Source organism: Candoia aspera, chromosome 1 (genome assembly GCF_035149785.1).
Source record: "Candoia aspera isolate rCanAsp1 chromosome 1, rCanAsp1.hap2, whole genome shotgun sequence".
NCBI classification, from domain to species: domain Eukaryota; kingdom Metazoa; phylum Chordata; class Lepidosauria; order Squamata; family Boidae; genus Candoia; species Candoia aspera.
The window spans coordinates 3,354,519-3,382,406 of NC_086153.1; the positions used below are offsets into that span (position 1 = coordinate 3,354,519).

At 48.1% G+C, this 27,888-nt stretch overlaps 1 protein-coding gene across 2 annotated transcripts; it reads left to right on the forward strand.

The window, feature by feature from the left end:
* Positions 1-538: 538 nt before the first annotated feature.
* Positions 539-26,569, forward strand: SLC47A1 (solute carrier family 47 member 1). Of its 2 annotated transcripts, none has more exons than XM_063295910.1 (17): positions 539-822; positions 5,648-5,749; positions 6,065-6,133; positions 6,534-6,682; positions 8,885-8,927; positions 10,060-10,104; positions 11,836-11,933; positions 14,128-14,225; positions 15,200-15,313; positions 16,517-16,584; positions 18,084-18,192; positions 19,130-19,205; positions 20,463-20,532; positions 22,150-22,282; positions 24,503-24,597; positions 24,774-24,834; positions 26,043-26,569. In XM_063295910.1, the coding sequence occupies exons 1-17, from the start codon at positions 697-699 to the stop codon at positions 26,276-26,278; spliced, it is 1,692 nt and encodes a 563-aa protein (XP_063151980.1). In that variant the 5' UTR covers positions 539-696; the 3' UTR covers positions 26,279-26,569. The 2 variants fall into 2 exon arrangements, with proteins under 2 accessions (XP_063151980.1, XP_063151988.1); XM_063295918.1 differs by having other exon boundaries at positions 24,774-24,828.
* The last annotated feature ends 1,319 nt before the right edge of the window (positions 26,570-27,888 follow it).

Here is a 27,888-nt window from a genome sequence, read left to right on the forward strand (position 1 = left end):
TTTTTAATCAGCAAATCCAGAAATCACCATTTAATTTTTTTTTCGTTTTTTCAGCAAAAAGCCCATAAAAGGTTTCCAGTCTTTCATAAAAGTACCCAATTTTTCCTTTTCCGCTCCATTCATGGCCCAGGGACACCCCAAAGTCTGGGCCGCGTTTTCTCTTTTGGTCGTGAGCCGCCCAGAGTTTGGTACAAGATGGGCGGCTGTACAAAGGTTTTAAATAAATAAATTACATCAACATGGAGACTCCAGCAGCCCCTTGGATTTTTCAGCCTCGCTTCGGCAGCCCTAATGGAAAACAGACCTATTTTTTTAAAGTCGGCCACCGGGACGTGGATTCCAAAGAGCGGGGCCAGGGCAGGCGGGGACGGCCAGGCGGCCAACTGCTGACCCGCGCCGAAAGGGGAAGCCCAGCCTTTGGGGGCGGGGCGGGTTGCCCCGAGCGCCCCTCCTGGCTCGCGTCATAGCGCGTTCCGCCCAATAGAGTCGGGGATTCCCTGCGCGGCCGCGCCCCTCGCTCGCCTCTCTGCCCGCACGTGGCCGCCGCAGCTGGGCTGCTTCTGCTCCGCCGCCGCCGCCGGGCTGGGCGGCGCGGCCGTTGGGCTCCTGGGCGGACCGGTGGTGGGAGTTGCGAGGCGTCCCCATGGCCGAGGGAGGCGGCCGGGCCGCTGCCGCTGGGACCCCGCGGAGGCCGTGATGGAGGAGCCCGCCCGGAGTTCCCCGCTGCTCTGGCCTTCCCGGTGCGCCCGCAGCCTCCGCCGGCTCCTGCCGGTCGGCGCTTGGCAGGAGGCCCGGGAGCTGATCAAGATCGGCGCCCCCGTGGTAAGGCGGGGTCGGGACCGCGGGGAGTGAACGGAAGGGGAAAAGAGACGGGCCGGGGCGAGTTCGTTCACACGACCCGCCGGGCTGAGCGAAAACGGGGCGAGTGTAGTTCGCCTGGACCGGAAATCAACTCGCCCCATTTTAGCTTAGTCTGGCCGGTCGTGTGAACGAACCCCCCGCCCCCCGCCGCCCCTTCTCCCCTTCCGTCCAAAAGAGTTATGCGAGGATCCCTTATATGAACGCGGCCCCGCAGTTTTGCTAACTCGGGTTTAACCCGCGGTGTGAACCCAAGTCCGTTGGGGTGCTGCCTTGGCTGGCAGGGGGCCGCGCTTTCCAAGCCGAGCTGCAGACCGGATCATGGGAGGGGCTGTGTGAACTCAGAACACGGAGTCAAACGGGGGAGGGGAGAGAGAAACAGGTAAAAAGTGGAAAAGGAGAAATTACAGTTCGGGGTGTGGATGCAGAATTGCCCCCCTCTTGATCACCTTGCTTCCACTTATAAACCGGCTGGCTGGGGAATTCTAGGAGCTGAAGTCCGGACATCTTCAAGTGGCCAAGGCTGAGAAACACTGGGCTGGACTGATGTTGGATTTAAATTAAAGTTTGTTATTATTCCCTTAGGATGTTTTGTTCACTTGATTGTCCTTTTGGAACAAGGGTGCTAATGGTTTCGTGAGCTGTGGCTTCTGCCTTTTAATTACACTTATGAGTCCGAAAAGGGGCAGTTAGGCTCCTTCTGATTTTGGCTCTCTTAGGCTAACATGGTTTTTCTCCTATAATGGTTTTGTAGTCTGTTTCTTGGATTTTGCCCTAACTTGCATAGCTTCTGGTCTCTGTCCAGACTGGGCCGATAACAGAAGCCTTGAGCAGAAGAGACCAAAGTCTGTCTTTTTATGGCTCCCTGGATTCTTATTTCTCCATCCATTTTCTTTTTCTTCAGCTTGGAGGCCTCTTTGGAGAAGTGTTCAACACAAACATTTGCCAGTTGCAAATCAGGGTTCCTGCAAAAGATAGCTGCCAAAAATAAAATTACAGAAATGCTTTTATTTGTTTATTTTTTACGATTAACGTCTCCCCATTTGGGGCAGCCTGGGTATGTGGTCCATACTTCTGCGCCTCAAAGCGACTTTTCTCGGTCTGATCCCAGTTAATCAGTGTCAGAGTACAGCTCCCATCATCCCAAGCCGGCGTGGTTGGGTTTGAAAAGGGACAAGATTCAGGGAAACTTTGATTAGCTGGTCTGCGTGCTTTTTAAGAAGATAGGTGGGATAAAAGATACCAAATAGAAATAAATGAGTTAGCCAGCCTTATCGAAAAAATTACTGGCAAGTGGAGCTGCTGATATATTCGTAAAGCTGTTTAAGGCTTTTAAGTTTACAAAAGTTTTCAAAAGTTCTCATCAAGTTTTTCAAAGGGTTTTTTAAAAAGTTTTTCCTCAAACAAGTTACACTTTACTGCATTCAAAGTTAAATATCCTGCTTACAGTTTTAGAAGTGGTAGATCTGTTCATTCGGTCCCTGTCCTGTTAAAGCTATTTAAAGCTATTTTAGACCAAACTTGACCCGGATGGGATCTTATCTGTTCTGGAGAAATTTCAGAGGTCTTTATATGAGACACCAATCTTGTAAATTAATCTTCTTCCCTTTGACCTTCTGAGTTTGGATGCAGGGGGGTATACCAAATCTGGGTGATTTGGCCTGGCGCTCATTCTAGCCTGCATTGCAGGGATGTTGTGTGGATAACAGGATGGAATGCAATGTAATAGCCTAATGATATATCGCATACTCATGGAGAAAATCTATGTGGTTGCTAGGAGTTGAAAATGACTTGATGGCACATACAGGTAGTCCTCATTTAACAACTGCCTTGTTTAGCAACCATTTGCAGTTACGACGGTGATGAAAAAGTAACTTTTCCAACCAATCCCTGCATTTACGGCCATCGCAGGTCTGCAAAGGAAAGGAAGGAAGGGAGATTGTAAGCACAGATGCGGTTTTACTTGGCGACCGCCTTGCTTAACAACCGAATTGCCAGTCCCCATTCTGGTTGCTAAATGAGGACTACCTGTAATTAGTCAGTCAATATTATGCTCCAGTTTTTAACATTTTCTAGCCTGAATCTCTTCTCTTTTGTCAAGTTGATAGCTTTACCCCATAATCCATTCCAGGTCTCCCTCTCTCCTGCCCCCCCCCACCCCCTAGTCCTTTAAAAAGGTCACTTGTCACCAAACTGAGGTCTTGCAAAGATTTCTACTTTAGCTGAGCTTTCGGAAAATTCATTTTCAACTGGTTTGCAAAGGGGCTTCAAGAAAAGAGTTTGCAAACTTTGGAGAGAGAGAGATTTATATAATGATGGGAAAACCGAAGCCACCAAGAAAATCTCCTCCTGCTTGTCAAAGGAGGCATGTTCAGTCTGGATCTCAGCCATAACTTCTAGCTGATCTTTCGGTGTTTCTCAAGCTTGGCAACTTTAAGGTGCGTGGACTTCAACTCCCAGAATTCTGGGTGTTGAAGTCCACACACTTTAAAGTTGCCAAGCTTGCGGAACACTAGACTGGAGTTCTCATTGCTTTTGTGTCTGTTGGAAATTCTCCCTTGCCATAATCACCTCCCTGGCACAACCATTTATAAATCCATTCACCAGTTGGGGGAGGTTTTCCAATGGGAATCTTTTCCAGACTTTCCTGGAATTTTCCAGACTTTTCCAGAATTTCCTCCTCAGGGGGGAGACGGGCAGTGATAAAAATTTGATAAATAAATAAATTTGGGGCGAGCTTTTTCTCCGACGTTCGGTGGGAAATTGCAGGGGCTGATCCTTGGCGCACCAAAACAAGTGCGTTGAAGGAGGCCAACCTGTCCCTGAATTTAACCTTTGGCTTGCACTGGTCGGCATGCGACCGGTGTTCCCATCATCCAGCTGCTGCAGGACACTTTATATCCCGTTTTCCAAACTGAGCCAGCCCTTGTTCTTTGCCAGATGACAAGCATCTGACTCACAGTCAGAAGACCATCATCGGATAATGTTCAGCCTTGACATTTCCCAGGATTGTTCCTGGTGGGACATTTTTTCTGGTTGGGTTTGAAGGAGAGGCCTGGCGTCAGAGTTCGAGCATCTGCGTTCGGGGACGGCTGTCCTGGGTTTGTCTTAAGTTTTTAAAAGGCTCTCTGGAAGGGCGATGGGAATGCTGTTCTGCAAAAGATAAGCAAGAAACCCACTCCCCATTCCAGATTTCTGGATCCACATCTTTCTGGGAAGACGAACCGATCCTGAGGGCAGTTCAGGGCTTCCTCGCTTTTTGTTCTTTGCTACGGGATGAAAATCCTTTCTCGATTGCCCCATCTCGCCCCTTCCGAGCCTCGGCACGGAGAAAGGTCATCGCCTAGATTGGATAACTCACGTACGTGCCGGGTGGAGTTTGCAAAAACTGCATCAGCCCAGGATGGTTTGGCTTATCTTGGACTCTTTTCCCCTGAGAACAAAAAACACCGGACCAAAGATTTCATTTCCAGGATCCGAGTGCCAGTTCAAACTCTTTGGGACCAAAAGACACAAGGAGTGTCCGTCGGACTCGGACCATTGCAGACCACAAGCAGAGAGAGCTCCCGGTGTGTGTCGAAAGCTAGCTTTTTCTGGCAGGAGTTTACACTTAGGTAGGCCTTATTTCCTAAGCCTGGAGCCTCGCAGAGCTAGAATGCAGAAGCTCACATATTTTGCAAAACTCCGGTGGGTCTATAGCAGTGCTTCTCAACCTTGGCAACTTTAAGATGTGTGGACTTCGACTCCCAGAATTCCCCAGCCAGCATAGCTATGCTGGTCGACAGGGCTGATCTGCTCTTGGTATATGGGTGAGTGGGGATAAAGAGCAAACAAGGATGCCAGGAAGAAAATGGAATGGAGTTTCCTGGAAATGGGCATGGCTAGCTGGATCAAAACCAGAAGCATTTTGTTCGTAGGCTGCATTTGTCGAACCACATCCAATCCCCTTGAGTTGACTGCAACCTCCGTTTCTTTTTCTATGATAGTTTTGTTCCAGGAGTATACATAAAAGAATACCAAATCTACAGATGTACTGGATTTAGCACCTAGAGAATGCTAGCATTTTTTTTTCCCCCAAGGTGCTAAGTTTCCACAAATACCCGGACAGTTCTCACCGAAGTTTAACAAGCCAGCATCTGGCTCAAGAACTGTTTTCCATGACATTCAAGAGCAGAAAGTAAAGGAGTGGAAGTGAAATGGTTGGAAACTAAGAAAGACAAGCTAGATCTGGGTCAGTTTTCCAGGGAGCGAAGAGCATTCCAATTTCTCATAAAAGTAGTTCTCGACTTAACTGTTCGTTTAGCAACCATTCGAAGTTACGACAGTGCTGAAAAAAGTGACTTGCAATTGGTCCTCATACTTATGACCGTCAGTATCCCTGCGGTCACATGATCAAAATTCAGGCACTTGGCAACCAGCTCACACTTACGACGGTTGCAGTGTTCTGGGGTCACGTGATCGCCATTTGCAACCTTCCCAGCCAGCTTCCGACAAGCAAAGTCAATGGGGAGAGCCAGATTCGCTTAACGACTGCGGCAAAAACCACCTCGCTTAGCAATGGAAGTTCCACTCCCAATTATGGTTGTAAGTCGAGGACTATCTGTATTCACCCTGCTGGGAGACAAATGGTGCAGTTTGGTGATACCACATGGTGGTGTTTAACTTGCACATTTGAAAGAATAATTTTCGGAAGCAAATCTTTAAGTGAAGGGGGACTTTCAGAGCTCAGATGCTGGTGCCATCTGTCAGTTCCAGGGAAGACCTGCTAACTGTGAGCTTTCCTCCTCAGTTCACAGCCCAATTACTGGGCTTCTTGATCAGCGTGGTGAGCTCGGTCTTCTGCGGCCACCTGGGGAAGGTTGAACTGGATTCTGTGACCCTTGCTGTCTCGGTAGGTATATGCCTGCCTGGCACAAGCAGGAAAGGGGATTTCCTAGCACTGCCCCCTGATGTAATTGGACAAGATGGGGACTGAATGGTGCATGGATGCAGTGAGGCCACGTTGGGTGTGCATTGACGAGTTGAATAGTGCATGGACGCAACAAGACACTGGGGACACATTGAGATGCTGGAGACTGGCGCACAAATGCACTGAGACAGCGGAGATGCATGGAGGCAGTGGGGACTAAACGATGCACAGATGTGTGAAACCTGGGGGAGTTCTTGCTGACCTTTTCCTCCTTTTCTCTCATTCCTGGCTTTACAGGTTATCAACGTGATTGGCATTTCGGTGGGTACTGGCTTGGCATCGGTATGTGACACCCTCATGTCGCAGGTAACGTGGATTTCTGGCGAAAGTTGGGTTCATAATCTACAGCCCTACCCGGGGTTAAATCTCGGGAGACGGCGGATTCTCCTTCACTGGAGGTGTTTAAACAGAGGCTGATGCTGCTGTAGGGGATTTCTGCCCTGGTCAGGGGGTTGGACTGGATGACCTCTCAGGTCCCTTCCGATCCTGACATGCTGTGATTCTGTGATTCTATCTCATATCCAATGAGGATATGAAGGCAACTCGTATAAATTAAAGATGTTGACCCTGAATGCCTTAGCTCCTTGCTCACGGATTCTTTTCTCCAACGAGTGAATAAGAATCAGGTTTACAGGCCGTCTCCTGCGGGAAGTAATGGCTAATTTATATATTTTTTTCTTACGCCCGTTGGCTTTTGTTTTGCCAGACTTATGGGAGTAAAAATGTGAAGAGAGTCGGGACCATCTTGCAGCGGGGGATCCTGATCCTGCTTCTTTTCTGCTTTCCCTGCTGGGCCATTTTTATTAACACCGAGCGGATTCTGCTGCTTTTCCGTCAAGATCCCGAAGTTGCCAGGTTGGGTGTGGTTGAGTGGGCGGTTGCAATCCTCGGAGCCTGTGCAAGCACACAGGCGTGTGCACACCTTTACACCTTCCTGAAACAAACTCCCTTCTGGGTGCAGGGATTCATTTCCTTTGGCAGCCTGTGCAGGAATTAATCTGTTTCCCTTTCTGAATCACATTCCTGGTCCTTGACATTTTAAATCTTTCTCTGACCTTGCCAAGAAGGCTGAGGAAATGGCAAAAAAGTGGGTCTCTGCAGATGGGTTGGTAAAACTGATGATGCAACTCCATAGCCAGGTCTCCAACCATAAACCCTTTTATTTGATGGATTTCCTTTTTTCCCCAGAGTTAAATACTGTATGCTTACGATTGGGACTTAATCACTTTAAGGTTCATTCAAGCTTTCCTGTTGCATTTTTGCAGTTCAGTTCGCTTTGGCTGCCTCAGATATTCCAGTGAATAGTAAACCAGCATACAGTTAGTCCTCGCTTAACAATCATTCATTTTGTGATGGTTCAGACTTATGACAGTGCTGAAAAGACCAACTTACAGCCGGTCCTCACACTTATGACCGTTGCAATGTCCCCACAGTCACATTATCACAATTTGGGCGGTTGACAACTGGTTTGCAATTATGACCATCACAGCGTCCTGTGGTCACACGATTGCCATTTTCAACCTTCCTGGCCAGCTTCTGAGAAGCAAAATCAATGGAGAACCGTGTGATTCACTTAACGACTATGTGGTTCACTTAACAGCCACTGCAAAAACAGCCGTAAAATCCAGTTGGATTAGCTTAATGACTGCTTCACTTAGCAACCAAAATTCCAGTCCCAATTGTTGTTAAGTGAGGACTACCTGTGTATTCCTAACAAACCAGGGTCATCCTTTTAGGGACAGGGCTCAATCATAGCCACCCTCTTGACTTTTTTGAGCCCTTCTCTCCATGGATAAACTGGGTTTGTTAGACGTATATGCTGGTTTACTTACATGCTGCTTTAAACCCACGAGCGCACAAAAACACACACATCGCAAGTGTCCCTTTCAAGAAACCCATTCAAATTAATTATTATTTATAATTAATAATTAACTATTTTATTTTCTCTGTTTGGGTGGAGAGTTGAAAAGAAAATTGGACGAGAGCCACTTTGCATCACAGGTTCTCCTCTTTCATTGGCACTTCTGATGGCGTTTTTTCAGTCCTGGCGGGACGTCCGCAAAGAATGTGCTTGCTTTTTTAAAAAGCAGGAAGCATCCCTCACTGGGATCAAGCTCCAAAAACAGTTCCTGCTCTTCTGTAATGCGGCTGATTATTTTTTTTCGGTCAAGAGTTCCTCTTCCCATCAGCGAAGCCTACGTCTTTCAGGGGGACAAGGAGTTAACAACAGATCCCTAAGCTTTCCCTGGGGTGGGGGGAACCTACTTAGCCCCAATAGAACCTCCAGGTGAAAGGGGCAGTCTATCTTTGAGGGCTGGACGCTGGGCATCAAGAAAGGAAGGCATCTCACATTTAGGCTCGTCTTGGAAACGAGAGTTTATGTGTGTGTATACATTTTACATGTGCACACAGACGCATGTATGTATGTATGTATGTATGTATGTATGAGAACCAGGGTGGTCTAGTGGTGACGTGCTGGATTAAAGATGGGGAGACCTGTGTTCAAGTTTTCCCTCAGCCAAAGGAGCTCTCCGGGGGATTTGGGGCCAGTCCTTCTTTCAACCTAGCCTACCTCACAAGGCTGTTGTTGGGTAAAATAGGAGGGAAGATTATGCATGCTGCCTTGAGCTCCTGTACAAAAGGTGGGATATAAATCTAACAGACAAATACATATGTGTATTGTCTGTGTGTGTGTGTGTGTAATTTTACGTATCCCAAAACCTGGCCTAGAGTAAAGCAGAGGTGGCCTCCTGGCCGTGACTGCATTTCCATCATGCCTCTGGGCCAAACTTTCTTAGAAAATAAAAATAAGGCTTACCCCCCCCAAAGTAGAAATATCAGGTGGGTGGCAAAGACCCCTTGAGGACCTGAAGAGCTGCTAGGAAGGGCGGCTGACATGCAGAAATGCCACCTTCAGCCTGCTTTGGTGCCCCGCGGCAGCCATTTTGTGAAAGCGCTCTCAAAACTCCCGTCGTGGCCCCTGCCGTGCTGAAAATCTGCAGGCATTCCAGCCCCACGTTCCCCACTCAGTAAAATGCCGTTCCGCTTTTCTTGCAGATTAACCCACATTTATGTGATGATATTCATTCCAGCCCTGCCGGTAAGTGGTTCATCGGCTGCATTCGCGTAACGCGTGAGACCAGGCTCAAAGAGGTCAGGGGCTCTGTAAGTCTGCCAGTTGTGTGAACTGGGCTGTGGCCTTTGGATGGCGAGAGAAATAGCGCATTGGGATAATGCCACACTGTGGCTTGTTAGCTGAGACTGGCATGGTAGGTGAAGAGGGCTGTTATGTTTCACTAACCCGGGTTCAGAGTTCAGTGTGTGGTGTGAGCCCAACTAAAGGGTTATTTAAAACCAAATTAACTGCCCCATCAGGTCTGATCATCTTTCCTAAAGCAACAAGGAGTTTTACTTTACAGCCCGAGAAACTAGGGAGGGTCCCTTCTGAGCCTTTTTCTCCTCCCTTTATGCAGCTGCGGGCTGTGCCCCCTCTTATCTGACCATTCCTGTTCTTTCTCACATGCCATTACACCAATTGTCTTTTTATTTAGAACAGTTATCTAGCCAGCTCGTGTACAGGTCATCCTCATTTAGCGACTGCCACAGACAGTGACAGTTCGCAGTTATGACGGTGATGAAAAAGTAACTTTACAACTAATCCTTGCACGTATGACCTTCGCAGGTCTGTAAAGCAAAGGAAAGCAGAAGCCGGATTGTAAAATCGAGCTGCTTCACTTAACGACCAAGTTGGAAGTCCCAATTCTGGTTGCTAAATGAGGATGACTTGTAATCACAACTCTGGGAAGCACCCATCGCATACCACCCCCTACAAGACAACATAACAAATAATAGTAGTAATAATAATAATAATAATAATAATAGAGACACAATGTCAACAACCTCCTTCTCCATAAACCCAAATGCCCATAAAGTTACCAAGAGTTCAATTTGAGGGAGACTTTTTTACCAATCTGAAATAGTCTCTAGAACCCTGCCCCCCCATTTGACTTTTCATTTGTCAATTTCCCCAGGCACAGGAGAAGTGTGTTAAAAAACATAATTCTATTTTACTGTGGTTTTTCATCCTTTCACATTTCACTTTGGAGCCTTACCTACCTTGAGGGCCCCCTGGGTAGAAAGCTAGGGGAGAAAAGAAAGTAAAAAAATAATCATGAAACCGATTTTTAATCAAGGAATCTAATCTAACCTGTTTGGGATGGGGGGGATTGCAGGCCGCGTTCATCTACCAGCTGGAAACTCGCTATTTGCAAAGCCAGGTACTTATTGTTAAAAAATTTTGCGTTATTGTTAAAAACCAGATCTAGCAGGGGAGTGGGGGGTGGGGGGGCCACTGTGCCTGAAAAGCAGCAGGTTAGCCCAGCACTAAAGCACACTTCAAATTTATTGATAATTAAAATTGCCATCCATGTCACCCGGTTGCCCATCGTCGCTCTTCCTTGCCAACTCGTGAAACTTGGCGTTCGGGAAATTTCCTGGGGAGATCTCAGGAAGCTGCCCCCTTGAGGGTTTTGGATCTCTGCCCTGCAACGCTGAGAAGGTGGGGGGTGGGGAGGCCTTTAGCTACAGGTGCAGAGCACACTGGCAAGGCAACGCCCAAATATACATTGTGATGTTGTGATGCGCATCCTGGCCGTTCGTGGGCTGTGGAGTGCGTCGTGACGTCCCAGTGTGTGTTGCGCATCCTGCCGTTCGCCCCTCGTCACGCCGGTTGCAACATGCGGACGATCCTTCAATTCCTGCCTGATTTTTTTATCAAGGGGGAGGGTGAGAGCCACAGGATTTTATCTGCAACCAGAGGAATATTTTTTGGGTGGACGAGGTTCTGGGAGGCCAGTTGGAGGTTTTCCAGCCTATCAAGCTTACTCTTTGCTTTCGGAGACCTCCCGCCCCCCCGTCTCCTCCTTAATGTGCGCACAAGCATTTTACCTGTCCTGCGTTTCTCTTCCTAAGAGGAAGCTGTCCCAGGTCAAGGACTCATAAGGTTGGGTTGGGAGGGACCTTAGAGGTCTTCTAGCCCACCCCCAAGGCCAGGGCAGGAATCCTCAGGTCATCCCAGACGCATGGTTAGGTGATGCGTTGACTGGAGCAGGGTCTGATAGAAGAGAGTTGGGTTCAAATCCCCGTTCAACTACAGAACCCATGGATTGACTTCAGGCCAATTGCTGACCTACCTTGGAGGGTTGCTGTGAGGATATATTTCTTCCCTAAAGTCTAAATCGAGGGACCTCCATTTAATGTGGTTCAGTTTAAGGAAGTATAAATTGATGCATTTTGGGGAAAGAAACCTATTTCATCGATACACTGGGGGCGGGGAGGCTGAGCTTTGAGGAGCAGAGATCTTGAAGTCACAGATGTTGACGCAGTGAGTGACAGCTGGGAAAAAAGCAAATTCTAAGCAAGGGACTGAAAACAAAACCACCTATATTACAGGTAGTCCTAGACTTACAACCAAAACTGGGACTGAAATTTTCATTGTTAGGCATTGTAGTCGTAAGTCAAATCATCATGTGACCGGACCTGTTTTATGACCAATTTTACAGTGGTCGTTAAGCGAATCCAGCTTCTTCAATGGGTGTTTTTTGCTGGAAAATGGCAAAAAAAATCACAAAACGTGATCGTGTGACCATGGGATGCTGCGACCGGTCGTAAATGCGATCTGGTTGCCAAGCGCCCAAAATGCGATCATGTGACCGCAGGGTGGTGGTGCGACATTTTGCAACGCTCAGAAGTGCTTTACAGACCGTAAAGCACCCCTTCCAAGGCCTTTGTAACTTTGGACCGTCATTAAACAAATGGTCATAAATGTTCATGTTGGCCCTGGGTTCACAGCGCAGCGCATTTTGCTTCTGCCGATCCTGCAGCATTGCTGAAATGCGCCTCATTTCCATCTCAGCCACCCAGAGTTATTTTTATGGGGAGATGAGCGGTGTAAAAATTTGACAATAAATACAATTTTAAATAAATTTCTCCTCTTTCCTGTGCTCCAGGCTATCCTTCTGCCTCAAGTGGTGACCGGTGTGGTTGTGAATGTGTTGAATGTGATCATGAACACCACCTTCCTGTACACGTTCAAGCTGGGTGTGGTGTAAGTAAGGAGGATTTGGGGTTTTCTCTAGTCCCGCTCCAGAGTTCGAAAATGCTCGGGAGGACAGAGCCGGATCAGTGCAGGCCGGGGGTGGTAGGTGAACGGGTGGGTGGACAAGGGGGGAGGACCAACTCGGTGGGGAAGCTACTCTTGCGCACCAAGGATCCTGAGTTCGAAATCTTTGGCGCAAATCCTGGGCACTTTTGGCCGAGGGAGGTGCTGCTGGGAAGAGCCGTAGTGTTTGATGGTCTGCTAGATCTTAATAAGCCAGTTTTCTGATTTGGATCGACCCAGTGATGATGCTGGACATGGGATCCACCTGCCTTTTCCTTTCTTGGTTGTAGGCTGGGCTGAAAACCATCTGCTTCCTATTTTCTTTGGTTGAAAATGTTTTGAGTAACTGACATGATTTTATTTCTGTGTTGATTGCATTGCAGCCCCTTTTTTTCCTTTTGGAGCTGAAAGCAGCCAACATGGGTGGGTGGGGGGGTTCTCCCTTAATTTTATCCCCACAACCACAGCTCCGTGTGGTAGGCCAAGCAGAGAGAGAGCCCGGAGGCCAATCCAGGGTTTTCTGGATCCCAGTCCAATCTCTTAACTATTGCTTTATGCTGGCAAGCTAAAAGTTAGAGCCATCCTCGTCAGTGCCAGTCCTCTGCAACTTTCAAATAGGTATGAAATTTTAAAAGAGATGTGCCCTGCCCTTTTTCCAGAGGAAAAATGCTTGTAACACAGCCATGGTTAAGCTAACCTTGGTTCACTCAGTTAAACCAATTTTTGACTTTCTGGCTCTTAAATTAACTTTACTGTAGTTGCTCAGTTGGTTCTACACACTAGACTAAAATGTGGCTAGTGTTATACTGGGAATCCGGTCAGGGTGTGCAAAAGATTTCCCATGTTTCAAAAGTTTCAAATGTAATGCTCTGAATTCATCACTGGTGCTTTATGGGTAAAATAGCCAGCAGGGAACCTTAAAACCTTCCAGATCGGAGCATCTAATGGGAGATGGCATTATATGTATCCTGATGTCGTCATTTATATGATGCAAAGTAGGCAACTCATTCTGTTTGATGATGTCACACATGTGACATCATTGCGGCATCAGCTGGATGTCTCTACTTCCAAAACGGTGTTAATAGCCTTTATTTTTTTTTAAGGAACTTTATTAAATTTCAAAATATAAGTAAGACATATAAGAATAGAAAGAGATTGAAGTGCAGAAATAAAGACTTAAAAGTGCAGAAATAAAATAGAATAGTGACTTCTGACCATCTTAACCCAGAAAAATACATAAAAATACATTAACCTCTTACTCAATTTTTAACTATAAAACTCATTATTTCTACATTCTTATACAATCCTAATCGTCAGATCCCAAAATCAAAACTTAATCCTTTTCAGTTTCAAGCGAAAAGTCCAAGACTGGTTTCCAGGTAGAAACTAAGTTGGACAAATTATTTTCTTTAATCCACGCAGTCAGCTTCGCCATCTAAAACGGTGTTAACAACCTTTGAACTCAGGACATTTTGCACACCACTGCAATGCAGCTGTGCTGTGGTCCCCAAATTGGGTTGTGTAGATTTTTTCTATTACACATTAACTGCAGTTTTGTGTATTTTTCCTGGAAGCGCCCTGGCAGTGGGTTGAGAGGTCCACAGTCTCTAACTGCAGGGCACGGCTCTGTTTTTTAAAAATAAAAACAAAGGTGAAAGATTTATCTAACCCAAAGAGAAACCTTTTCTGCTCCCCCCCCCCTTTTTCTCTGGTGACTTCTTTTTAAATAATAAAACTGGAGATATTGGTATTCAGCTGGGAGATTTAAAAATGCCTTTAGAATCCTTTTTTCCCCTTCTTTTTAAAAACCATGTATTCTCATTTTTTTATGGTTAAGCCTTCATCAGTGATCCTTCATCAGGGGTATATTGAGCACTAAATGTACAGATTTTGCAACTTCTCTATCCATTTCCCTGTATTACTTCTTTGTTGTTTTTTCTACCTTTTGCTTGTCCGTTCTCTTTTGTAAAAAAAAAAAAAGATTAATAAAAAAAGAGAAAACACAGAAACGACAAATCTTTAGAAGAAATAAATTAACAAGAATGAAATTTCCAACTCTCATGACCTCATTCTTGCTCTCCCCACCTGAAAACCAGATGGGAAAACATTAACACGCCCTTTCGTTCTTCCTTCCCTGCAGGGGTTCGGCCTGGGCCAACACACTTTCGCAGAACATGCAAGCCCTTCTCCTCTTCTTGTACGTGTGGTGGAAAAACATCCATAAGGAGACCTGGGGAGGTAGTAGAAATGCAGGATATTTTCGTGGTCTGGGAAGGGAGACAAGCACACAGATATCACTGTAGCAGCTAGGACCATTCTCTTCTCCCCACTCTTTTACTGTGATGGTGTGTGGGAAAGGCCTCGGGAGACGGGGTGAAGAGAGATGCTGCCTAGGGAATGGTCAGATAAGGGAGGGCAGAGCCCGAAGCTGCATAATGGGAGGGGAAAGAGGCTCGGAAGGGACCCTCCCTGGTTTCTCGGGCTGTAAAGGAGACGGGGGGAATTGTACTTTCAGAGTTGCAAAAATCTTGTAATGGTATGTGGGAAAGGCCTTGGAAGACGGGGCGAAGAGATGCTGCCTAGGGAACAATCAGATAAGAGGCGGCATAGCCTGCAGCTGCATAATGGGTGGAGAAAAGAAGATCAGAAGGGACCCTCCCTAGTTTCTCAGGCTGTAAATAAGACAGCGGGAGATTTTAACTTTCAGACTTGCCAGATTCTGTTAATGCAACCTTACAATAAAGTAGAATTAGCTCCTCCAGTCGTGTTTCCTGTCTGGTCCACCTGGGAAGGCTGACATCAATCTTGCAAGTCTGGAAGTACAAATCTCTATTTGTCTGTTCATTTCTTGGCCAGTCCTAACCCCACCGAACTCATTATTTGTTTTGTAGCTGGGGGAGGTCACCCAAATCCCTGTCCCATTTTAGGGGGCGATGCTGCTGCAAAGTTTGAAGACAGCCCCTCCCGCCCTAAAAGATGGAGATAAAATTCCAAATCCAATGCAGAGAGATTGAAAGGCCTGGACATCTTAAATCAAAGATGAGGATTTGGGTTGGGGTGGGGGTGGGGAGAAGCTAAGTGGGGATTTGAGCAGGGGAACAAACTTTCTTGGAGCTTGGATGGCCTGCAGATGCTTCTCTCACCCCCTTCCTTACTGGCACCCTCCTGCCTTGGCCCCCTCGCCCTGATGTGGCAGCCCTCCCATTTTACAGGCTGGACATTGGACTGCTTGCAAGAATGGGGGCCCTTCATCCGCCTCGCCCTGCCCAGCATGTTTATGATCTGCATTGAATGGTGGACTTTCGAGTTCGGGAGCTTTCTGGCAGGTGAGACACCTGAGAATTGTGCATTTTTCTCTCACCCGGCAGGTGCATCTGCCGATGAGTGTCCTTGTTGTGTCTCTGTGTGAGTTACTGATATGATTAGGTGTAGTTATTCTATCAATTGATTAGGTTTCCAACCCCCCCTTTCCTTCTGGAGTTTGAGGGGCATACAGAGCCCTCCTTTCTCCAATTGCTTGTTGATTTATTAGAGTTTGTATCCCAGCTTTCCTCCAGGAACTCATGTCAAGATGCAACAAACACCCTCCTCCCATTTTTCCCTATGACAATCAGTATGTATGTATGTATGTATGTATTTGTTTGATTTCAATAGCCGCCCATCTCAGCAAGTGACTCTGGGCGGCTGACAACAATAAATAAAACCATAAAACAATTAAAGCCGTTACAATTAAAACAGTTAAAATATAAAATAAATACAAAATAGATATACATGGCTGCCAAGCGAGCAATGCATGGATGTTAATACAGCCAAGAGGCGGGGCCATCCACACGCTCGAGGCCCCAGGCCCAGACACAAAGCCAGGTCTTCACGGCCTTACGAAAGGCCAGCAGGGTCGGGGACATCCTAATTTCTGGAGGGAGGATGTTCCAGAGGGCAGGTGCTACGGGGGAGAAGGCACGCCTTCTGGTTCCCGCCAACCGACACTCCCTGGCTGACGGGACCCGCAGCATACCCAACCTACTAGATCGAGTTGGACGGGCAGAAACAACTGGGAGAAGTTGTTGGGCTGAAAGAGAACTGGCCCACATCACAGCATGAATGTGTGTGCCCAAGAGTGGACTCTAAGCTGGGTCTCCCCCAGTCCTAGGTGAGTGCCTTAATTGCTAGATCACATTGGATCTCTCTTACGTTTCTCTGCGTGAGTCCCTGTCCTGGACTCCGCTTCAGTTAGCCTCTGCTTGGGGCAGGTATTTCCTCTGTGTCTGTGCTCTGGATAGGATTAACTCAGCCACGTCTGCTGCAAGAGAGATACCTGTCCTCAGAGGAGGGTGCCCGTTGTGTGTTGACATGAGTCTCTGCAAGACTCCAAGGGTTGGTGCGTCTCTGTATGTGCACTAACAACATGCACCCAGTCAGATTGTCTGGTTCTTGTTGGGGATGAAGTTGTTGGCCCCACATTTTTCACCAGCTGCATCTGGTGACACTTCTGAGTCTCAACCATGTTTCTCTCCCCCACCCGACCCAAGGATTAATCAGTACGGTGGAATTGGGTGCTCAGTCCATCATCTACGAACTGGCGACCATTGCGTATCTGGTAAGAATTTGCCAAATTCTGGGGCGGGGGCATTGAAGGACAACACAATTAATACCAATAGGCAGGCTGCGAGAACCAGAAAGCACTGCAGTTTATACTTTATAAAACTGACACTTTTTCATCGCGTGGGTGGGCTTATGGGGCAAATTGGGGCATCTGTTTCCTGGGGCAGCAAATCTCAGCCGGTCACTGCTGTTGTTAAAAAGTTGGTAGAAAGGAAAGACATCGTCCAGTGATCTTTCAGAACGAAGTCTGCCGTTGATTTATTGTCCATATTTCCTTAGGCAGATAAGGTGATGCAGAGATTTGGATCTGAGACTGAAATGCGTGTTGGCACCTTTCTTTAAAAAAACTTGGTCGTTTCCTGACGTTGCCCACGGCCCCGCGTCTAAGCGCCTTTTCGGCTTCGGATCCAAAGCGTATTCCACTCCTGAATGGCTATGACATTAGAAGTTGTTCAGGTCTGTGGTGATGGACTTGATTTGTGACATCAAAACTTTGGAAAACTAAAGTATGCCTTTGGCTGGGCCGGGGGTTAACTCTGACTGGGTTTGTACAGTGGAAGACCTAGGACTTCAGACACACGATCGGTATCCTTCACTGGATTGTTTGGTGTGTTGTGCAACCCATCGGTTTCCTTCCGTTATTATTCAACGTATCATGCAAGCCGAGACAGCTGGGTTTTCAATCCATTAGCTTATCCGGCAAACCCATCTCTTACGTGGCAGCGTGATAGCAGGGTTCACACAAGGCGCTAAGTCTGCATCGTAGGTGACACCGTTGTGTTTGTATAAACCAAGCTGGGGTTTTATGGGACAGCCTTAGCCTTACAAGCTGTTGGATTCATACAACAAGCTGAATTCAGCTGATGCACCCTCATTTTTCACCTTGGACTAACACGTTGTGTGAATCAAACCAGTAAAAGATGAGATTCTTATTAGCTGCTCATTATCCTACAGGTAGTCCTCGACTTACGACCATTCATTTAATGATCATTCAGAGTTAAGACAGTGCTGAAAAAAGTGACTTACGACCAGTCCTCACACTTAACAAGCATCACAGCGTCCCCGCAGTCACATGATCAAAATTCAGGCGCTTGGCAACTGGCATATATTTATGATGGTTGCAGTGTCCTGGGGTCACGTGATCACCATTTGCAACTTTCCCATCCAGCTCCCGACAAGCAAAATCAATGGGGAACCATGTGATTCACTTAACGACCACAGTGATTCACTTAACAACCATGGCAAAAAGATCATAAAATCAGGCATGACTCACTTAATGACCATATCACTTAACGATGGAAAGTTCTGGTCCTAATTGTGGTCGTAAGTCGAGGACTACCTGTATTTGTTTAGTCTTTTTCCTTGCCTCACCAGCTCTACGTATGTCTGCTAGGAAGTAAATCTCTGTCAATACCACGTTGCTAGCTTCTCTAGGAATTGTGTTACGGCTGTCCGCTTGCCTGTTAAAGTAATAACTCAAATGTTTGTTCTCAGCTGCCACAGGGCATGAGCGTGGCCTCCAGTGTCCGAGTGGGTAATGCTTTAGGCGCCGGGGATGCTGACCAGGCCAAGAGGTCATGCGTCATGGCCCTCCTCTGCACCGGTGTGTATGTCTCTTTAAGCCCTGGCAGGGGCAGAGTTCTTTGGAGGCTTCAGTGATGCTCTTCGTCACTGTGTCACATCTTAAACGGAAGGGATGCTAATCAGATATGCAAATGACATGAAGCTTTGTGGGGGGTGGCTCATACGTTAGAGGTCAGCATCACTATTTAAAATGACCTCAACAGGCTAGACCAGTGTTTCTCAACCTCGGCCCCTTTAAGATGTGCGGACTTCAACTCCCAGAATTCCCCAGCCAGCAAGCTGGCTGGGGAATTCTGGAACTTGAAGTCCGCACATCTTGGCCAAGGTTAAGAAAAACCAGAGTCACTTGTTTGAGATGGGCAGCCATAAACATCAAATAAACAAACAAACAAACAAGAAACACTGCTTTGGTGGATTCTTGCCCTGAGCAGAGGGGTTAGACTTGAAGACCTCTAAGGACCCTGCTAGGAGTCAGAAGCCATCCTAGATCCCCCCTGGGCGACTCATCCATCTGGCCCAAGAGTGGCCACGGTCATCTCACAGCCCCCAAGTCTCTTTCCTCCAGGCCTTCACCGTTCCATCCCACCATAATTGCGGGAAAATCAGCGGGGCTTCTCTGCATTTTGTGTTGGAGTGCCCATGGATACAAACTGTGTGAGCCTGGAAAGGGCTTCACCTACTTTTGAAAAACAGAGAAAAGGAGGGGGGCTGAAACTCCCCCTTTCCTCCACCCCCCAGAAAATTAAGGGACAGGGAATCCAAAGCATCTTACCTTGGCCCCCTCAGCTTCCTTCTCTGGCCCCCAAATGCATCCTTGCCCCCTTCAAGCCCCCATCCCCAAGGCATCAGTCGGTGTCCTTAAAGCAGGAAAGGGAGTTGGCTGAAGTCCTTGGCACGCCCCCCGCCCACCCCTGGGACCCACGTTTACAACGCAGCCATTCTCGCTTCATTCCCAGGCGTGTTTGCGGTGGTCTTTGCTGGCCTCCTGGTGGCTGTGAAGGACGTGGTGGCCTACATCTTCACAGACGACAAGTAAGAGGCTCTTCGCATTTTCTCTTTCTCAGGATGCCTTCTGCCCATCTGCCCCAGGAGAGGAATGAATGAATGAATGAATGGATGGATGGGTGGGAGCCTGCCCGTTGTGCCTCCGTGTGTTCTCCAGTTTTGCCTCCCTCCGCTTCTGCAGAGCATGGCTGTGGTGGTTCCATTTCTGTGATGAACATGATGGCGTCAGGCATGTCCTCATGTTCTTGTGGGAAGCGGATGCCAGTCACAACTCTTAGTGAGTCACCGCAACAGACAGGCCTCCTTCCCAGACGCAACCTGGCTTGCAAGACCAGATGGAGCCATTAGTTTCCAGCGTCTCGAACATTTTGGTGCCCAACTGGAGGGCTCCATCACATGGCCAGGTAGTCCTCACTTAACAACCATTTGTTTAGTGATGGTTCGGACTTACAACAGTGCTGAAAAAAACGACTTATGACCGGTTCTCACACTTATGACTGTTGCAGCATCCCCGTGGTCACATGATCATGATTTGGGCACTTAGCAACTGGTTTGCACTTATGACCATCGCAGCATCCTGTGGACACACAATCACCATTTTCAACCTTCCCAGCCAGCTTCTGGCAAGCAAAATCAATGGGGAGCCGTGTGATTCGCTTAACGACCACGTGGCTCGCTTAATGCCTGCGGTGATTTGCTTAACGACTGCCGCAAAAAAGGTTGTAAAATCGGGTCAGATTTGCTTAACGACCGCTTCGCTTAGCCACCAAAATTCTGGTTCCCATTGTGGTCGTTAAGCAAGGACTACCTGTAGTCAAAAGAAAGCAAACCAAGAGTTGAATTGATGCTTCTTGATTCACTTAATGGCCTTAACTCTAGAAGTTTGCCCCCAGGCAATCTCATAAGGTTATCTTATAATCTCATAAGAGCCAGTTTGGTCTAGTGGTTAAGGCACCAGGCTAGAAACCAGGAGGCTGTGAGTGCTAGTCCCGCCTTAGGCCTGAAAGCCGGCTGGGTGACCTTGGGCCAGTCCCTCTCTCTCAGCCCAACCCACCTCACAGGGTTGTTGTTGTGGGGAAAAGAGGAGAAGGAAGGAGTAAGAGGTATGTTCCGTGCTGGATCAGACCACGGAGCAGCTGAGGTCCTTCCGTTCGGGGCGTGGAGACCCCAGAAGCTAAAATGCTTGGATTCCCAAACAGATCTACCTTCCAATGAACGTGCTCCCGCCCAGCCTTTACGACTCGGCTTCTCCTGATGCTTTCTCCTCCTCTTTTCCCTCCACAGAGAGATTGCTGCTCTGGTCTCCAAAGTTATGTTGATTTTCTCCCCTTTCCACCTGCTTGATGCCACAGCGGTGAGTTCCCGGCGGCACGCAAAGCTGTGGGTGGGGTGAGATGCTCTTGGGTACCAAAAAGACTTTGTAAAAAGTGTTGCCCCCTTCTCCTCCTCCTCCTCCTTCTTCTTAACTTTTAAAGGTAGCAGGTTTCTAGCCCTCATGGCTACAGATAGATCCCATTCCTGTGGAAATCCTAGCTCCTGGATAAGTGTTTTTTTTTTAATTTTAATTTTAATTTTGGCTCCCGGGGGAGTCCTAGGACCGGCTAAACCACAATGAATTATGGGCAGATGATTGGGGGGAAAAGAGAATAATCCTTTGAGCCGTGAGGCCCAGGGCACCTCCTTGGATGGAATTCTCAGCCAATTCAGATGTACAATCTAGTTTATTTATTTATTTATATTTCAAATTTCCATCACTGCCCATCTCACCCAAAAAGGGGACTCTGGGCGGTTTACAATCAAAATTAAAACACATAAATTACAATATAAATAACTCTATAAAAATAAAATAAATATAGAATATAAAATATAAAATCCAGCAGCATGGATCTTGTTTGTTGGGGAGAGATTTATAATAGTCACCCCCAAGATGAACTGGTGCCCCTCCCACCCCAAGCGAGGCGGCAGAACCAGGTTTTTAGGTTCTTCTGGAAGTCCAGGAGCGAATGGGCCTGTCCCAGCTCTGGGGGCAGAATATTCCAAAGGGCGGGCGCCACTGCAGAGAAGGCCCACCTCCTGGACCCCGCTAGATGAAATTCCTTTGCTGGTGGGGTCCGTAGCATGCCCTCCCTGCCTGACCCGGTGGGACGGGTCGATGTTATGGGGATGAGACGGTCCCTCAGGTACCCTGGCCCCATGCCATGTAGGGCTTTAAAGGTGATAACCAACACCTTTAATTGGACCCGGAAGCAGACCGGCACCCAGTGCAGCTTGCGTAACAGTGGTGTGACACGGGCTGATTTTACAGCACCGGTAACTGTCCGTGCAGCCGCATTCTGGACCAGCTGAAGCTTCCGGATGCTCTTCAAGGGTAGCCCCATGTAGAGTGCATTGCAGTAGTCTATATGGGAGATGACAAGGGCATGAGTGACTGTTCGGAGGGCTTCTCGGTCCAGGAATGGGCATAGCTGGCGCACCACCCAGAGACGTGCAAAGGCCCTCCTGGCCACCACTGCCACCTGCTCTTCGAGCAGGAGTCACGAGTCCAGGAGGACCCCCAGGTTCCGCACTGGCTCCGAACGGGGCAGTGCCACCCCATCCAGGACCAAAGATGACAACTTCCCGGATACAGAGGAACCATCAGCCCACAGCCACTCCGTCTCACCAGTTGCCCCTAAGGCAGGGACAGCGAGTGCTAATTGGGAGGCCAGAAGAGGGCGTCATCCAGAGACGCAGCAGGAGAAAACTCACAGGAACTTTTGAAAACAGATTTGTCCCCTTGGGCAAACCCATTCCCTGCACTTCTTCCAAGCAGCTCCAAGGAATGGGCCTGTTCTCATGACGATAACCTTGGGAAGTAGGCTGGCTGAGCAGGGATGTGAATCCAGTCCTCATCTCACGCTTGAGACCCTTTTTGGCAGTGGGGGTGCTGCAAACAAACCTCTGTAACCCCTCTGCTCTGCCTCCACACCAGGCCACGTGCGGAGGGGTGCTGAGAGGCGCCGGGAAGCAGAAAATCGGTGCCATTGCCAACGCGGTTGGGTACTACGTGATCGGCTTGCCCATCGGGATTTCGCTGATGTTCGTGTACAAGCTTGGCGTGATGGGTGAGCCTGCCAGCAGACACTGTTCCCGTTTGCAAGGTCCCCTCCGGATGTTTGGCTTGGTCTGCGGGACTCTCGGGAACGCCAGCTGGATCGGGACGGGAGCCTGCCTCGCCCGGCATTTGAGATCCCCTCAGTGCCTTTAGGAAGCTCACAATTGCTTCCCGCCCCCCCCCCGCCCCCCCGCATCTGGTGGCAGTGAGTTCCACAGCCAAACTCACTATCTAAAATCTGCCTTTGATTGTTCTGGTGCCTCCTTGCATTTAATGCCAGTGGGTCCCCTCGTTTTAAAGACCCCTAACCCCCAGTTTGACCAGGACTTCTCTCTTGCCTGCATTAGCTGTGTGGTCCTACACACACCGGTTTTCTGGCCTAAGATGCTCCAATTGCTGCAATCGCAATGATAGAAGCTGCTCTATCAGGGTCCTAAAAAGTCAGAATCGTGGCTGTGCAACTGAAGCCCCACCCGTTTTTTACATGCAATGGGCATGGTCACAACTGCCATCTTGGTCTTTTGGACTCCCAACCAACACCCCTGTACTTGCCCCCTTTATTCCTTTGGGCACCTTGAGCTACTGTTTGTTTATTCATATTTATTTATCAAACTTCCACCCCGCTGCAGTTAAATGTCTGTGGTTTCCATATAGGTAGTCCTCACTTAACAACCATCCATTTAGTGACGGTTCAAACTTAAGAAGGTGCTGGAAAAAATGACTTGCAACCGGTCCTCCCACTTATGACCATCACAGCGTCCCTGCAGTCATGTGATCACAATTTGGGCACTTGGCAGCCAGCTTGCATTTATGACCATTGCAGCATCCTGTGGTCACATGATCGCCATTTTTGACCTTCCTGGCTGGCTTCTGGCAAGCAAACTCAATGGGGAACTATGTGATTTGCTTAACAACCATGTGGTTTGCTTAATGCCCACAGTGATTCACCTAACGACCATCATAAAAAAGGTTGTAAAATCAGGTCGGATTCATTTAATGACTGCTTCACTTAGCAACTGAAATTCCAGCCCCAATTGTGGTCGTTAAGTGAGGACCACTTGTAATATATAAAAACAACATCCACAGCCAGGTTACCGTTAATCTAGATTTGGGGTTTGTTCAATTTGAGGACTGGGGAGACCTGGGTTCTAGTTCCCCCCTCAGCCATTTGGGCAGTCCCTCCCTCTTAGTCCATCCTACCTCACAAGGTGGTTTTGGGGAAAAACAGAAGAGGGCATGAAAGACATGACCTTACACTCCTAAACATATGTTGAAATATAAAACTAAACAATAAAGAGCCAGCATGGTGTTGTAGGGAACACGTTGGAGTACGATCAGCCAGGTTCTGGTTGCCCTCCCCAGCCATGGAAATTCCTAGAGTGATTTGGTCCAACCTTCCTCGCAGGGTTGTTGTTGTGGGGGAAAATGGGAGGAGCCTATTACACACTGCCTTCAGCCGCTAGAGCAGTGTTCCTCAACCTCGGCAACTTTAAGACGTGTGGACTTCGACTCCCAGAATTCCCCAGCCAGCAAAGCTGGCTGGGGAATTCTGGGAGTCGAAGTCCACAGTTCTTAAAGTTGTTGAGGTTGAGAAACACTGCCCTAGAGGAAAGGCAGGATGTGAATCAAAATGTATGCAATGGCATATTTTGGAACAGACATTGGATGATGGTGGTGATGATGATATATTAAATTTATATTCCCTCCAACTCCCAAGAAAGTAGAAAAGAGGCATGGAGTGTTGAGGAACATGACAAACACTTGAGCCATGGATGACACGATCTTTCAGATCAGGGTGTGCAAGCATTTTATTTTAGACACCTTCGGGGGCTGCGCCAAAGCCAGGGCTGTGGGGGTGGCCCAGCTGTGCCACCTCTGTTGCACACACACACTTTTCTGGCTTGTAGCTCAAAACCTGAAACCTGGATGGCCCCATCCGTTTTTGTTTAGCAACAGCACAGAATGGCTTGCCCTTGTCTCCTTCCAAGATGTTTCTTTGGCTTCTCAGTCCTCCTCCCACCCACCCCTGCAATCTCCTGGTGGTCTCCCATCCAAGGACCAATCCCTGTATGCTTTTTTGGGGGGGTTGCCTGAGCATAAAATGAGAAAGGAGGAGATTCTTCCGGGGTCTGCTGGAATTTGGGGAGGGCACAGGAAAGGTGTTTAGAAAGAAAATGTTTCTAATGCCCGAAGGATGTAGAGCCAACACCTTGTCCTGCTCTCCCTCCAGGCCTGTGGACTGGTCTGATTGTCTGCATCTCTTTGCAAGCCACATCCTTCTTGGTCATCATCTTGTGGATGGACTGGAAGAAGGCTGCCGAAGAGGTAAATCTTGACCTGCAAATTTGGAGGTGCCTGGTCCCCAGTAGTACCAGCTGAAGAATGGGTTCAAGGGCTTGGATCAGAATGCCGTCCAAAGCACGAACTGAGGCAGGCACCTCTCCTCACAAATTTCTGGCTGTCGGAAAACCAATTTTGCTTCTTTCCTTCCTGCCTCTTAGGCTCAGATTCGAGCTGGACTGACAGGCAGACTGGGGAGTCCTGATGATGCTGCTGGTGCTGGTAAAAAAACCCTATCCCTTTACTCTGTGTGTGTGTGGGTGGGTGGGTGTAGTTTTGGAAAGAGAGGCCCCCCTTTTTTTTACAGAATGTGAAAAACCTTTGGAGAACCTTTAAAAGCATCTGTCGCCTCTTACAAGATTTATTTAATTTATTTACAGGTAGTCCTCATTTAGCGACTGCCTCATTTAATGACCATTCGCAGTTGCGACAGTGATGATCAAATAACTTTACAACCAATCCTTGCATTTACAACCTTTGCTGGTCTGTAAAGCAAAGGAAAGCTGAAGTAAGATTGTAAGCACGGTCACATTTTCACTTAGCAACCGTTTTGCTTAACGACTGAGTTGCTGGCCCCAGTTGTGGTCACTAAACGAGGACTAGCTGTATTTACCATATTTTAGGTTCAAAAAATATGAATTCAAGGCCGTGTATATACCTAATGCTCTGTCCTCCTATTTTCAATAGGTCAATTTAAGGTGGTATATATACCTAACACTCTCTATTTTCCTCACAACAACAACCCTGTGAGGTGGGATGGGGCATGAAAGGGAGGCACTGGCCCAAAGTCTCCCAGCCAAACTAGAACTCCTGGTCTCCCGATTTCTAGCCCTGCACCTGAGTCACTACCCCAAAATGGCTTTTTAGATTTTAAGATGTCCAAGGGACTTTCCATGGCGCAAACATGGATACTGGTAGATGCAGTTTCTTGGAAGATGGCTTGTTTGCCACCACCTTCTCCCCCTTTACACCCTGTGAGGTAGTGGGTTGCCCTGTTAAACTGTAAGATGGTGCACTTGGCTTCCCTTTTGCAAATTGCACGGATCCAGCCATTGCACTGTGTAGCGTTGATGGTTTGCTGCAGTGCTTCTCAAACGTGGCAATTTTAAGACGGGTGGCTCTCAACTCCCAGAATTCCTCAGCCAGCATGCTTTAAGATGTGTGGACTTCAACCCCCAGAATTCCCCGGCCAGCATGCTGGGAGTTGAAGTCCACCCGTCTTAAAGTTGCCAAGTTTGAGAAACGCTGCTTTAGTGCCAAACTGAAAACATTCCTGTTTCTCCTGGGCGTGGTTCATCCCCAGAACAGCATTTGTAACTGGAACCACAGATTGCCCACGTGCCTGTGGATGTGGCCACGAGGGTCCAGATGCCCCAAGCATCCTGGCTCGCTCTGCGACTTCTGATCACTTGCCTGTGGTCCACCCGCAGATTACCTGGCGATGGAATTTGAGGTTCCCAATGGAGATGCCCTCGGCAGCCTCGTCCACCGGGGCGAAGGCATGGGGGAGCAGCAGATCGTTCCCTGCGAAGGGGTGCCCCCCTTCCTCATCTCTCCGACCCTCGGGCCCTTGTCCTGCAAGGAGCTCCTTCTCTGGCGGGGGCTGGCCCTGCTGTCGGCGGTCGCCATCTTGACAGCCGGGGTTCTCATCCATTTCCTGCTATGAGAAGGACCGGGCCTTGCAGCGTGGCAGCGGCGCAGGGAAGACCGGAGGGGGCAGCCCGTTGGAAGGTGGCCGCCCGCTCGCTCGCTCACCAGCGCTCACCGGAGGGTCTGGACGTGACCCAGCCTCGGATCCAACCCTCAGAAATGGTTGTGCCTCCACCATTGGCCCAGACCTACGATGGGGTCACCCACTGGAGTTTTCTCTCAAAACCTGTGTGGTTGAAAGACTTAGCCTGCCTTTAAAAGGGCTCAGAAAATAACACTAGAATAAATCTGGGTGTCTTCGGTGTAAGTTCGTGTCTACCTAATTCCTTTTTTTGCCCAGAGAAAACAGTTGAGGGTTTTGCTGGCCACTGATGGTTTCCACCAGAATTTTTTTTTTAATTTTAATTTTTTAATTTTTATCCTGCCTTTATTATTTTTATAAATAAGTCAAAGCAGCAAACATACCTCACACTCCTTCCTCCTCCTCTTTTCCCCACAACGACAACCCTGTGAGGTGGGTTGGGCTGAGAGAGAGGGACTGGCCCAAGGGCACCCAGCCAGCTTTCAGGCCTAAGGTGGGACTAGAACTCACAGCCTCCTGGTTGCTAGCCTGTCGCCTTCACCACTAGACCAAACTGGCTCTTAGCACCATGCTTCAAGGATATCCCCAGGATGTGGTCAAAAGAGTCAATATGGCAGCTGCAATGGTGTGACCAAAGGTCCCCATTTTTTATGTGCATAAAAAACAGGGGGAACTTCCACTGCATTGTTGTGGGGCCCATCCTCATTTTTTTGACCGCACCCTGCAGACACCCATACCCTGTCTGTAGCTCTACTTCGTCTCCATCTATGCTGTCTAACTTTTGTACAGGTAGTCCTTGCTTAGCGACCACAATTAGGACCAGGATTTCAGATGCTAAGTGAAATGGTCATTAAGCAAATCCAACCCAATTTTACGACCTTTTTGTGATGGTCGTTAAGTGAATCACCATGGGTGTTGAGCAAATCACGTGGTCATTAAGCAAATCGCGTGGTTCCCCATTGATTTTGCTTGCCAGAAGCTGGCCGGGAAGTTCAAAAATGGTGACCATGGGATGCTGTGACAGTCATAAATGTGAACTGGTTGCCAAGCGCCCAAATTGTGATCACGTGACCTCAGGGACACTGATGGTCAAGTGCAAGGACCAGTTGCAAGTCAGTTTTCAAGCACCGTCATAAGTCTGAACCATCACTAAACGAATGGGTGTTGAGCGAGGACTACTGTATTTCAGGAGTGACGTTCGGTCCTGAATATGGAGTAAGCGGTTAAGGCGGCTCCACACCATAGGGTTTTTATAACCATGGGAACTTCCAGCGTATGCAATGCTCTTTCACAACCCAAAGCACAGTATTTGTGATTTTTGCTCCCTTGCCCCCATTCTGCATTTTGCGGGGAGGGGGTTAATTTTGTAAGTTGGCGTGGCTCAGGATTTTTACCAATATAACTTTTTGCAAGATAGTTGATTTATTGCAAGGATTGGCAGGGGACGGGGGGTTGTGCCACCATGAAATTAACAAGTTTATTATTGTCCTGGTGGATCCTAACACCGTTTAGCCCAGTGCTGGATCTTTGTAGGTAGAGACACA

What these genes read in the sequence shown, in the direction of transcription:
- SLC47A1 (XM_063295910.1), top strand. Translation starts at nt 697, where the DNA reads ATGGAGGAGCCCGCCCGGAGTTCCCCGCTGCTCTGGCCTTCCCGGTGC. An exon ending in TATTCATTCCAGCCCTGCCG is followed by an intron (nt 8,928 to 10,059) that starts GTAAGTGGTTCA and finishes GGGGGATTGCAG; the next exon opens with GCCGCGTTCATCTACCAGCT. An exon ending in GGAAGAAGGCTGCCGAAGAG is followed by an intron (nt 24,598 to 24,773) that starts GTAAATCTTGAC and finishes CCTGCCTCTTAG; the next exon opens with GCTCAGATTCGAGCTGGACT.